Source organism: Astatotilapia calliptera, chromosome 5 (assembly GCF_900246225.1).
Source record: "Astatotilapia calliptera chromosome 5, fAstCal1.2, whole genome shotgun sequence".
Classification (NCBI taxonomy): Eukaryota; Metazoa; Chordata; class Actinopteri; order Cichliformes; family Cichlidae; genus Astatotilapia; species Astatotilapia calliptera.
The window spans coordinates 28,247,456-28,260,991 of record NC_039306.1 but is presented as its reverse complement, the minus strand read 5'-3'; the positions used below and the strand labels follow the sequence as shown (position 1 = coordinate 28,260,991).

The 13,536-nt window shown below is 44.9% G+C and overlaps 1 protein-coding gene across 1 annotated transcript; it reads left to right on the top strand.

Annotated features, from left to right (window-relative positions):
• Positions 1 to 2,723: 2,723 nt before the first annotated feature.
• LOC113022822 (uncharacterized) lies at positions 2,724 to 7,793 on the top strand. Its single transcript, XM_026168673.1, has 2 exons — positions 2,724 to 6,408; positions 6,876 to 7,793. Exon 1 carries the CDS (start codon positions 2,746 to 2,748, stop codon positions 6,106 to 6,108), a length of 3,363 nt encoding a protein of 1,120 aa, XP_026024458.1. The 5' UTR covers positions 2,724 to 2,745; the 3' UTR covers positions 6,109 to 6,408; positions 6,876 to 7,793.
• Positions 7,794 to 13,536: the final 5,743 nt, after the last annotated feature.

Genomic DNA, 13,536 nt, shown 5'->3' with positions numbered 1-13,536 from the left:
GACCAAGCTGCTGGGAAGTCAGTTGAACAACTCAAAGGAGTGAGGGCAACAGCCAAGAGATCATTCTCTCGTCTGGTTAATAGCATTACGAGGACGCATGAGGATATGACTGAAGAAGAACTCAAAGACAGTTTCAATAGACTGACGATGGAAGCAGAGAAAGTCATGGAGGCCAATGATGATCTAGAGGCCGGTTTCATTACAGAGCTAGAGGCAAAGCCTGACACAAGTGAAGCAGCTGTGCTGACAGAACAGCAGAGAGCCGACTTAGCAAAGACTGCAAGTGAGTTAAAACTGAAGGAAATAAAAACCCTAGTCAGAGAGGCTCTCTGGGCCAACTTTGGAAGTGCAGAATTGTCCACAGCACTACAGGCAGCAGAGGCTGAGTGTGAACATGTTGCTGCCATTACGCCTGATGGTAATTATGAAGTGTATGATTTCGTTCTTGGCCACCTGAAAGAACTGGTGGGAGTGGCAAAGGAGAGGTATAGCAAGTGGAAGCATTGGATCCCATCAGGTATTCGGAGAGATCTTCAAAGCAATATACAGAAGCTGGAACTCTGCGTCCCCAGGCTGGTTTCCAGAAAAGCTGACTTTCTGGAGATGAGAATAAAGGAGGATGCTGATCACCTGTCATCATTGCCAGTTACCTCCAGCTGCCCCATGCCAATCATCAAGCTGAAACCAACAGCACTTCCTAAGTTTCTTGGAAATAAACGAGACTTCCACAGATGGAAGAAGGAATGGGAGGTTCTTCAGGGGCAGGCGGAGCCATCTGGTTCGAAAGAGATCAAAAAGTTTCAGCTACTTGATAGTGTGGATGAGAAAATAACGAGAGAACTTCGACTCACCACTTACAACACTGCAGACGACATCTTTCGTGTTTTGGAGAATCGGTTCGGCAATCAAACATCAATTGCTATTGAAATAGTGGAGGAGTTACAGAGAATGCCAGCTGTCAAGAGCCACCAGCCAAGAAAAATAGTGGAATTAATTCAAGCTGTGGAGAAGGCACTTCAAGACCTGGTTGACCTTGGTGACACGGGAGCCATAAAAAACCCACTAGTGACAAAGTCAATCGAAAGTAAACTTCCGGAAACACTCAAAAAGGAGTGGCTTATTTATGTTGCTGACAGTAGAAACACGGTCACCCCAGAAAAACGATTTGATAGTCTTCTGGAATTCCTCAAAGAGCAAGAAACCATATATGAACAGCTTGATCATCTGAGAGAGGAAGAGCCAAGTAAGCGAGAAAGAGTGGAGCTGAAACATTCCAGAACCAAATTCACCAAATCAGGTAGTGATGAAGGGTGTGTGGTCTGCGGTGATGGAAAGCATAAAAAGAAACTCTACTTCTGCAGGCAATTTAAGACATTAAAGCTTGCAGAAAAGAAGGCCGCAATTAAGAAACTAGGCGCATGCTGGAGTTGTCTCGACGTTCATGACAAAGGGTCATACTGCAAACCCACTTATCTGTGCAAAAACCCAGGCTGCAAAGAAGCACACGCTGCGGAGCACCATTACTACCTATGCCCTAATGCTGAGGTGAGGAAGGGAAGTGCAGCAGGGAAGCAAAATAGATCTGATCCAGAGGGAGGAAAGGTCAGCAGGAAATGTACGGAGGATCAGGAGGAGTTCCTCAGAAAACTGTCACCTGAACTGGCAAGAGAATGCAGGGATGCGTTTTCAAACACTGCATCTAGGGCATGCAGCACCACCAAGGAGAAGCCAAGCCTCCTGTTTGAAGGTGGGCTTCGAGAGCTGCCAGTAATCATGATGCTCCTTGAGGTCACAGCTAATGCTGGGCAAAAGATTGGGACATTAATTGACCTGGCTTCTGACACCAACTATATAACCCACAGGGCTGCAAGCAGTCTTAACCTAAGAAGTGAAGAAATCACTCTGGTTGTTCATGGAGTAGGGGCAATGAAAACGCACGTGAGAACAAGGCGGTATCTTTTAAAGATCCGAGTCAGAACGCCTGGAGGCACCCTTAGGTCACACCAACTGGTCTGCTATGGACTCGACAGCATAGCAGAAGTCCACAAACATGTCACACCGAGTCAGCTACAAAGGTTCTTTCCGGATGTACCACTCAACGATCTTGTAAGACCGAAAGACATTCATCTGCTTATAAGTCATAAAGAAGGTCGGCTGGCGCCTCAGAGGAGCAGAGTCATCGGTGACCTTGTGTTATGGGATGGGCCACTTGGAAAGACAGTTGGGGGAACGCACCCTGAACTCTTTGAGGAGCTTACTGTCTCTGCCCACATGTCCGAGACACACTTTGCCAGGTCAATGAGAGCAGCAGCTGTCAAGTATGAGGAGCTCATTGGCGAGGCCTCGGACCAGTCTTCAACAAGGAAGCATGTTCCTGCTAAGCTTCAGAGGTCAAGTACCTCAACCACCAGTCGAGGATTCTTAGAGTGGTGGAAGTGGGATAGTATTGGTGCTGCATGTGAGCCAAAGTGTGGGGGTTGTCGTTGCGGAAATTGCCAGCCAGGTGGGAAAGAAATGACACTGGCCGAGGAGAGAGAGCTTGAAATAATAAGAGAAGGACTCACCTATGTCACGGGTGATGGCCACAGCGACGAGCCACACTGGCATACCAGATACCCTTGGGCTGAAGATCCAGTATCCTTACCAGATAACAAAAAAGGAGTTGAGAGCACATTCCTCCGGACAGAGAAACAATTGGCCAAGGAGCCTGAATGGAAAGCTGCTTATGCTGCTCAGGTGCATGACATGGTGGAGCGTGGAGCCGCAGTCAAGTTGTCCAAGGACATGATCAGTAACTGGGATGGGCCAGTGTGGTATGTGAGCCACCTCATTGCTCCGAATCCCCACTCTGTTACAACTCCAGTGAGGCTTGTGTGGAATAGCAGCCAGAGGTTTAGAGGTGTGAGCTTGAACGACCTGCTAATAAAGGGTCCAGATGTCCTCAACCAGATTCGAGCAGTTCTCCTCAGATTCAGGGGCGGAGTGTACGGAGCCCTTGGTGACATAAAAAAGATGTACAATTCAGTTTGGTTAGAAGACAAAGAGATGCATCTGCATAGGTTCCTCTGGCGGGACTCTGAGGATGACGAGCTAGAGGAATATGCCATCACAAGGGTGAACATTGGAGATAAACCGGCAGGATGCATTGCACAGCTGGCAATGCGTGAAACTGCCAGCCTTTCTACCTTTTCCCACCTCAAGGAGGAACGTCGTGTACTCCAGCAAGACAGCTATGTCGACGACATCCTTACCTCTCACAATGACATGAACCAACTAGAAGCCATTACGGAGAACATTGGGCGGATCCTAAAGGCTGGAGGATTTGAGCTGAAACCTTGGGTCTTGTCTGGTCAAAGTGGGAGGAGGAAGCGCAATGACGAGGGTGAGAAAACAAGAATGAAAACCATTGTCCTACCAAACCAAATGCGTGACGAAGAAAACAAAGCTCTTGGTCTGGGTTACGTAGTGGAAGAAGACAAGCTTCATGTCATGGTAGCAATCAACTTCTCCAAGAGGAAGAAAAAGATGCGAGTTGGCCAAGACCTTGCCCAGGAGCAGATTAAGACCCACACGCCAAACCCACTGACACGAAGAGAGCTTCTCAGTCAAGTGTCAGGGTTGTATGATCCAGTCGGTTTGGTCACTCCTGCAAAGCAAAAAGGAGCAATCTTAGTTCGCAGGGCATTCCAAGAGACAAAAGTAGAAAGCTGCTTGGTCAAGGACACTTGGGATATGGCGCTCTCAGATGCCCTGAGGGAGGACGCCATTAGGCTTTTTGAGGAGTATGCCCAGCTCAGCAAAGTCACATTTGCAAGGGCGCTAACTCCCCCGTGCTTCACCGAAGAACCCTGGGCAATTACTTTCTCCGATGGAAGTGAGCAAGCCTATGGGGCAGTGTTGTACTTAAGGTGGAATTCAGATCAGGGCCCAATCATCAGGTTGGTGGAGTCCAAAGCTAAGTTAACACCATTGGACCACAAAGGGGATGTTGTCAAAGCAGAGCTGTGTGGGGCAGTGTTTGGCTCACGCCTAAAGAAATACTTTGAGGCGCAAAGCCGGATTCAGGTTGAGAGGTGGTATCACTTTGTCGATAGCCAAACCGTCATTGGGGCAATACAGCGGGAGAGCTATGGGTACCAGACCTTTTTTGCAAATAGGATTGGAGAAATACAGAGCAGCACAAGGATTCAAGATTGGTGGTGGGTTCCTGGCCCTCAGAACATTGCGGATGTAGTCACAAGAGGAGCTAGTCCCAGGGATCTAGATGAAGACTCAGAATGGCAAAATGGTCCAAAGTTCTTGAGTTTGCCGGTGTGCGAGTGGCCAGTCAGGTCAGCTAAAGAGTTAGCCGCCACTGCCAAAGAAAACGTCAATAAGCTGCAAAGAAAGGCGTTTGTCGCTGCCTTGACAAGGGCCGAGATAAAAGGGCAAGAAGAAAAGCGAAGTCGGGCTGAGGCCCAGGGAGAGCGGCGAAGGCCACCTGCGGGGTCAGTCATCAAGAACCTTGTAGATGTCAAGCGGTTTAGTGACCTAACTCAATTAGTTAGATCAGTTGCTTGGACTTGGAGAGCAGCTAGAAAGTTTCTTGGGGGACTTCCATCTGCAAATGACCCAAAGTGGGAGGCAGTCCCGTTGGCAGGAGTAATTTCAGTGAAGGAACGTGAAGATGCCCTAAGAGACATCTTCCTTGCAGCACAAGACAGCGCTGTCTTCCCAAGCACTACTACAGATAGACTGGTTGTATACAAAGACCCAAGCTCTGGGCTCTTTGTTTGTGGCGGCCGAGTGCAAGCTTTTAAGAAAGACCAGGTTAGTGTTCCCATCTTGGCTTATGATGCTTGGATCTCTACACTGTTGGCTCGGGAGGCCCACAATGAGAGTCATGAGGGAGTTGCTGGGACCCTGCTCAGAATGAGGAAGAAAGCGTGGGTCATAAGAGGGAGAAGGATTGCTCAAAAAGTTGTGGATGGTTGTGTGGTTTGCCGGAAAGCAAAAGCACAGAGTTGCCGGCAAATAATGGGCGACTTACCTCCGGAAAGAACTCAACCTGCTTTACCTTTTGAGTTCACAACAGTGGATCTCTTTGGACCCTACCAAGTGAAGGATGACATCAAGAAAAGAGTCATGATAAAGGTTTGGGGGGTTGTATTCTGTTGTATGGCCAGCAGAGCGATTCACACGGAGTTAGTAAATTCCTTGTCGACTGAAGGCTTCTTAATGGCTTACCAGAGATTTACAGCAATTAGAGGACATCCAAGAAAGATCTGGTCAGACCCAGGTACTAATTTCGTAGGAGCAAAGTCTGTCTTGAAGGAACTTTACGGATTCTTGGAAAGTCAGAATAAGTTTGTCTTGGAGGAGACTGCAGCAAAGAATGGAACAGAGTGGATGTGGAAAGTAAATCCGGCTGATTCCCCACATAGAAATGGAGCTGCTGAGGCTGCTGTGCGCATTGTGAAGAGAGCACTCCAGAGTCTTGGAAGGGAGTCTGGGCTAAGTTACAGTGAGTTCCAGACAGCTCTTCATGTGGCAGCTAACCTTGCAAATGAGCGCCCGATTGATGCCAGAGTACAGAGTCGGGAAGGTTGCATTCATTACGTCACACCCAACAGTCTTTTGCTTGGTCGAGCATCTCAAAGTGGGGACTTCAAGATGTTTGACTTTTCCGTTTACCCCTATAAGAGACTTCAAGCAATCCAGGCAGAAGTGAGCAAGTTTTGGAGGTCCTGGAGCCAACTTGCTGGCCCTAATTTGTTTGTAAGGAGCAAGTGGCACACTGCACACAGAAATGTCACTGTTGGAGATGTCGTCTGGTTAAGTGATCAGAATGCGCTGAGAGGGCACTTCAAAATGGGCATAGTTGTCAGCACTAATCCAGACAAAAAGGGTATTGTGAGGGACGTCAATGTCCGGGTATGCCCAAGTTACAGTGGTTCTGTGGCTAAGTCCTTGAGGGCGGAGGACTTAAGCTCTAGTTCAAGAGGAGCGACTCCAGTGGCTCAAGCTACCATCCTTCATAGAGACGTCAGACGTCTAGTTGTTCTGTTACCTGTGGAGGAGCAAAATGGGACCAAGTCGTCAGTGTCATGCTTAAATGGGATGAGTTAAACTGCGGTTTGCTTGTGAACTTGGCGATCTCCTGTGTTCCAAGGGAAGATCGAGTGGGAGGTGTCAAGTCAAACCGAGTAGGAGGTGGAGAGCCCTGAGGGAAAAAAGTAAACGGGACAGACTGGAGGGCGGAACTAATCTTGTGTCTGGGTTTCTGTCGGAAAGGAAAAAGAAGGCGAACTGGGGAGCAACAGGAAGTTGCCACTTTCGGGAAAAGCCCAGCATAATTCTTTCAATAAGTTGTTGCCAACATGAATATTGTGTGGAACTGAAGTATCTACAAAGCCAGGGAGGCAGCCGGTAAGGGAATGGTTGCTGACTATGGTAAAAGACTTTGAAGCGAGTTGCTAAAGAATCGCGGCTGCCGCTAGCTTACGTAGCATTAGCACTGTGCCGTGAGTTGGTTGCCTGTTTACGAGCGGCACCATTGTTTATTGTTGGTCTGCATATGGAAGACTGTTAATGCTTGCATATGGTTAAGAGAAGCTGGTTATAAATACTATTGTTATTGCTCAAGTTCTAATGCAGATTGATTATTTAATTTAGCACTTTAATAGAAAGCAGTATTTCTCAAGGTGTATGTACAATTGCTAGTGAATTACATAATTTGAGCATTTAAAAATACTCAAGTAAATATTGTACTACAAAGCTTGCGCACTGCATTGATGTGTTTAAAAAAGAAAATGTGTTTGGGATTGTTTACAATATTTGCAGATGTGTGATAACAAACATAATTTGTATTTTGGTTTTTTGGTTTGTATTTAAAGGTTTTTCACCTATGGCTGACTGTGGCCGAAAAGAAGATTAAAGAAGAGGAAAACAAAAGATCTGCCTGGTCATTGAGTGAAACCCAGTTAAACACCTGTGGTAGATGCATCAATCCCTTTCAAGCGGGGAAGCTGCACAAACTTAGAGAGCTTGACACATATATATATATATATATATTGCTGGAAAGAGAGCCCGAATGCAGAACACTGAGGAAGGTTAAATAAGCACAATACAAGCTCTTAATGGCTGATACCAAAACTAAAGGTAACACACTTCAACAAGCAGTTAGAACAAAACAGGAATCTGAAAGGGGATAGAAGAAGGTCAGAGGGTGAGTAAACAGACTAACAGCTGACAAGGGGAGAAGCAAGATGACTATAGTAAGCACACGCACAGGCCAGACAGGATACAAGTGAACACAAACATGTGAAACTAGGTGGCACAAACAATCATAACGAAGGGGAAAACAAGCAAAAAACCCTGGAGATGTGAAATATAAAATCAGAAGTAAGAATCAACAATACAAGGAAACAAATACATTAAACAGAGTGGGGCAAAGCAGAGACACAGGTGGCACTTGGAGCTCTTCTTATGTCATTAATATGCACTTTGCTCCTTTTTCATCCCTGCTCCTGCCTGAGATGCCAAAAATCAATCACAGTCTATCAAAAAACTAAGTACACCTTGTGATTCAGTAGCTTGTAGAAGCACCTTTAGCTGCAGTAACCTGAAGTAATCAATTTTTCTGTATGACTTTCTCAGTTCATCACATGGTTGTGGAGCAATTTTTGGCCCAGACTGTTATAGTTATGCAGCTCTGTTTGGGATCATTGTCCTGTTGAATGAACCATTTTCATCCAGGCTTTAACTGTCCGACAGATGTCCTCGCATTTGACTCTGGAATACTTTGGTATACAGAGGAGTATATAGTCAGCTCAATGACTGCAATTTGCAGCTTTAACATTTGACATGCTAACTGAGGCCTGTAGACTCTGAGATGTAGCTCTTGGGTTTTTTTCTAATTTGTGTGAGCATTGCATGATCTGACCTTGGGATGAGTTTGCCAGGATTTCAATCCCTGGTAACACTGTAGTGGAGTCTTAACACACCCTTTAGTTGTCCAGACTAGCAAACTGCCAATACTTCTGCTTTTAGTCTTAATCTAGTGCATCTTATGAGCAGTAGCTGGCTGTTAACCTTCCTATGGAAGCAGTAAGGGTGCACCTAGTTTTTCACAGCACTTGCACAGAGTCCTTAGAAAATCTTTATTTACAGGAGAGAGGAAGCTTACCAGATAATCAAGGATGCACAGGTATATCTTTTTGGAAACCTCGAGTGTTTAAAAGAGGTGTGGTACACAGGTGCAATATACGAACCAGAGTGAGATGAGGACTCTTTAAACAACTAGTCCTTTTCATCTCTGTGAGACAAAGTCATTTAGCATGACTTTGTCTCATTGTGTGATTGAAAAAAGCTGTGCAGATATCTTTTCACTCTGTCTATGTTGTGAATTCAATTAAAATTAAATATAACCATAAGCACTGTTACCAATCATAATATAGAGTTACAGCTGGGCTATAGCTAAGCAATTCATGATGCTCTTGTGTCAAATGTCATGTTTAATAAAAATGATTTTAAAATGATGGCTCCAGGGTAAGGCTGTCTCATTTTGTTGAACGTTTGTTGCCTCAACTCTTTGCTCCTTGTGTCTCTTCCTCACCTCCTCTGCTCACATCTCTAGGAGCAACTAAGACACAAATAGAGGAGTCAAGGAGAGGAATCACACAAGAAAGGATGCAACCAAAAAGCAGCCTAAAGTTAACCAGGAGTAAAATTTCTTTATTTTATCGCAAACGGACATCTGATTTTTAAATAGGGAACACCATTCTTAGGTAAAGAACGCAGAGTGCACTATTCAGTAAATCCCACCAGTGGTTATTCACACATACAGCTTTATTTCTTGTACTTTTGCCATTCCTCTGCACCAAGTGATACAAATCTGGAGGGAAGGGAGTGGATGAACCCTATCAAATGTACAGCAACAACACTCTTTACGATGTAAAGAGGATGTGCCTGCGAGGTGCTGATGATTTCATTTGGTCAACACCATAAAAACAATTTGAGAGCGAGAGGAGAAATTTGACAGGAGACATTTCAAGTGTACAGAGGATGACTGAATGTAAGTGGCTGATTTAAGATGTGTGCACAAACCAACTGATCTCAGTGCAAGCATCACGTTTGAGGCACCTGAGTGCACAGAGAGAACTAAAGAGATCGGTTATAATAATAACACTAATAATAATAATGAGCCTTTTAATGCACAGAACTTTTTAAAAGATATTTACAAAGTGCTTTACAGAACAATAAAATAGATCCCAATCAAAAAGAATCTCTACAAGAACTGGTATCAGTTCTAAATATTTACTTGTATGTTGATTCTGTGCACATATTGGGATTATTCTGTTCCTGCTCATGTGGATTCTCCACGGTGTTCGTTTGTTGTTGTGTGTATGTTCTGTGTGGAAATATGCTAAAAAGGTCGGATTACTGTTTTTATTTCCCTTTCTGTTGGCAACAGAAGACATCTTATGAAAACACATGCCTTTTTAATAAACTGAGCAAGTGTTTGATGTGTAAATTTGTATTCCAGGCATGTAAATAGAATGCTATCAGCTACTCAACATCTGTCTGTCAGAGTTTTGACTTGTCACCAATGTTCTTCTTCTTCATCTATGTGCAGTTCTCTCTTATGTACATTTCCTTTCTGCCTTGACAAGAAAGCAAACTGGCAAGTGTAGCCTGAGGCAGAGCAACAGAGCCTTTGTTTAAAAGGTTATACATTTGTGCTCATGCTGATAGAGAACTTGCAAGCCCCACTGGCTTAGCAACTGTTTCATCTAGGACAAAATAATCACATATGTGCACCGAAATTATATGGTGCAGCAAAAGTTCAGTCTTCAGCTATAGAAAGACTTTGTTGCCATAGATGCAATTGTTTTCAGTGAAAAGTCTAACTTGTTTATTTCTAGCTATATGTACATCTCTAACTATAAATAAACATATTCCTACACACGTGGGCATGCATCTGTACATCTGTCTACACAACATCAAAAGCTCTAAATGAATATTTTAAGCAGCACAAAGTAATTTTGCAATTGTTATTGTTAATCCGTTTATCCAGTATTTATCAATCTCAGCAGAGCTGCCCCGCTCCCCCCCACTACCACAGGCGGTTGTGTTGGGATACCAAGGCATTCCAAGTCCATCTGAGACAAATCTGTGTCCTGGCCTCCTAATGGAAGAACCTGCCCAAAACACCTCACCCAGGAAGCATCCTAACAATACCTGATACCGGGCGTAGATTTGGTTGCGGCATTGGTGGGGACGGATGATTCAACCACCGAACCCTGCCCTGTTTCTTTTTTCCCCCCTTTTCGTCTTTGCTTCTTGATAAAAAAAAAGGAGAGATATACTTGCCTGCATATGCTATTCTACATGCTTTTAAACCATTTAAAATCACAATTCATAGTTTTATATGTGAATTATATCATGTTAAATTAATATTAAACAAATGACTGACTAAGTATTTTAGACTTTAGTTTACTTCAGCCATATTCCATATAAATCAGGTATCATACAAAAATAAAAAATAGTTTCAAATACAGTCATGACAATAAAATAATATGACTTTAAGGACTTAACAACATTACTTCAGTTATAGTACACCAACATCTCTTATACATTAGTACAAAGGGAACACTTAATGACCTGGTGGTTTTTGTCCATCTAAGATTATCACAAAGTAAAGATCTCTCAGCAAAATTATGCAACATTTTAGTCGCACTATTGCCCCGATCAAATCAGTGAGCTGGGATTTTTTATTCTAAACATGAACTACTGTTACAGCAACAGACATGGACTACTGGTGCCCCACACAACAACTTAATGTCCAGTATTTGAAGGAGCCAAACACAGGCCTGCTCCTCTCGTTAACTGAGATAAACTGCTGGCATATTGGTTTTATATCTATACTGTCCAGTCTCTCCTGGTGGACATGGCAACACGTTATTCATGGTTACTGTGAGATTATTATATTATCTTATGCCACGCTATACCCCCCAATTATAGATTGTGAAATTATTATGTAGTTTTAGTTCACATTATTCTCCTGAAGAGGTGATAACTATTAGATTTATTAGACTGATTTGTATTACATTAGACTGCTGATTTATTGTGAATGAATGATATTGTTTTATGCATAATAAAACAATAATGATGCATTATACTGCTGAGTTGTAAGAAATACTGTTTTCAGAGAATCATGGCCTTATTTGTCTGATTAGAAGAGAACAGAACATACCGTAGAGGTTTTCTGCCCCATCTCATCATGAGGAGATAAAACAGGAAACCAAGGCCGTCACTTAAGATGAGAGAGAGAATGTGAATGCTTAGTTTGGAGGGGGAGAGAAGCTATAAGAATGTGAGACACTTCGAGATCAGGCGGACACCCTCCCACGCTCATCTCCCCTCTGGATGGTTTATGCTCAAAAGGGTTGTTTGGAATAATGAGAATTGTATGGAATAAAATTATTGTTGATTGAGCATTTATACACCGAGTGTTGTCCTTCCTTCAGCCCAAAGATCAAAAGAATTGGAGATTTAACATTACATACAATTTTAGACTGATGTGGACCAAAGCCTAGCACATACTTGCCATACTTGAGACCTCAGAATTAGGGAGACATTCAAAAGGGCTGTTTGGGATATATATATATATAAAAAAAAAAACACCCAGCACGCCCCTGCGGGCGGTTTATCCTTCAAGTTCGGGTCCTCTACCAGAGGCCTGGGAGCTTGAGGGTCCTGCGCAGTATCTTAGCTGTTCCCAGGACTGCGCTCTTCTGGACAGAGATCTCCGCTGTTGTTCCCGGGATCTGCTGGAGCCACTCGCCTAGCTTGGGAGTCACCACACCTAGTACTCCGATTACCACTGGGACCACCGTCACCTTCACCCTCCACATCTTCTCGAGCTCTTCTCTGAGCCCTTGTTATTTCTCGAGCTTCTCGTGTTCCTTCTTCCTGATGTTGCTGTCATTCGGAACCGCTACATTGATCAGGGCCGTCTTCTCATGTTTGTCTACCACCACTATGTCCGGTTGGTTAGCCACCACCATTTTGTCCGTATATATCTGGAAGTCCCACAGGATCTTAGCTCGGTCATTCTCCACCACCCTTGGGGGCATCTCCCATTTTGACCTCGGGACTTCCAGGTTATACTCGGCACAGATGTTCCTGTACACTATGCCGGCCACTTGGTTATGGCGTTCCATGTATGCCTTGCCTGCTAGCATCTTACACCCTGCTGTTATGTGCTGGATTGTCTCTGGAGCATCGTTACACAGCGTGCACCTGGGGTCTTGCCTGGTGTGATAGACCCCAGCCTTAATGGATCTTGTGCTTAGTGCTTGTTCCTGTGCTGCCATGATTAGTGCTTCCATGCTGTTTTTCAGTCCAGCTTTGTCCAGCTACTGGTAGGATTTCTGGATATCAGCCACCTCCTCTATCTGCCGGTGGTACATACCCTGCAGGGGCCTGTCCTTCCATGATGGTTCCTCGCCTTCCTCCACTTTCTTGGGTTTCTGCTGCCTGAGGTATTCACTGAGCACTCGGTCAGTTGGGGCCATCTTCGTGATGTATTCGTGGATGTTCCTTGTCTCATCCTGGACTGTGGTGCTGACACTCACCAGTCCCCGGTCCCCTTCCTTCCGCTAAGCGTACAGCCTCAGGGTGCTGGACTTGGGGTGAAACCCTCCATGGTGAGGAGCTTTCTTGTCTTTATGTCAGTGGCTTCTATCTCCTCCTTTGGCCAGCCTATTACCCCAGCAGGGTACCTGATCACGGGCAGGGCGTAGGTGTTGATAGCCCGGATCTTGTTTTTACCGTTCAGCTGACTCCCCAGGACTTGCCTGACCCTCTGCAGGTACTTGGTGGTTGCAGCTTTCCTAGCGGCCTCTTCATGGTTCCCATTTGCCTGCGGGATCCCCAGGTACAGCTTGATGTCATCCATGTACAGGAGGTGGCTGACAACTGCTCCATTCCGTAGTCGGTATCCGTAGCCAGTCTTGTCAATTATCTCACTGAAGGGGTTCAGGCCTATGCAGAACAGCAGTGGGGACAGAGCATCTCCTTGGTAGATCCCGCACTTGATGGTGACTTGTGCTATGGGCTTGGGGTTGTCCTCCATTGTTGTACGCCACATCCCCATTGAGTTCCTAATGAAGGCTCTCAGGGTCCTGTTGATCTTATATAGTTCTAGGCATTCCAGGATCCAGGTGTGGGGCATTGAGTCATAGGCCTTCTTGTAATCAATCCAGTCAGTGCACAGGTTGGTCAGTCTGGTCCTGCAGTCTCGGCTGACTGCTTGGTCTGCCAGTTCGATACAGTGCTTTCGGTTCGGTACCCATATGTATCGAACAATACAAAAGGCTGCACTGTCGAGCGCAGATCCACTGAGCGCAGTGCAAGCTAGCAAGACAAAAGCTAAGCTCGTTGCAACATGGCAACTGCCTCAACGCTACCTGAAAATGAACCTCCCCCACCCTCATTCAGATCTGGCATTTGGAACTATTTTGGTTTTCATGTGAAGCATGACCCTGATGG

Excerpts from the sequence above, each read along its gene's own strand:
- LOC113022822 (XM_026168673.1), top strand. The coding sequence starts at position 2,746 with ATGGTGGAGCGTGGAGCCGCAGTCAAGTTGTCCAAGGACATGATCAGT.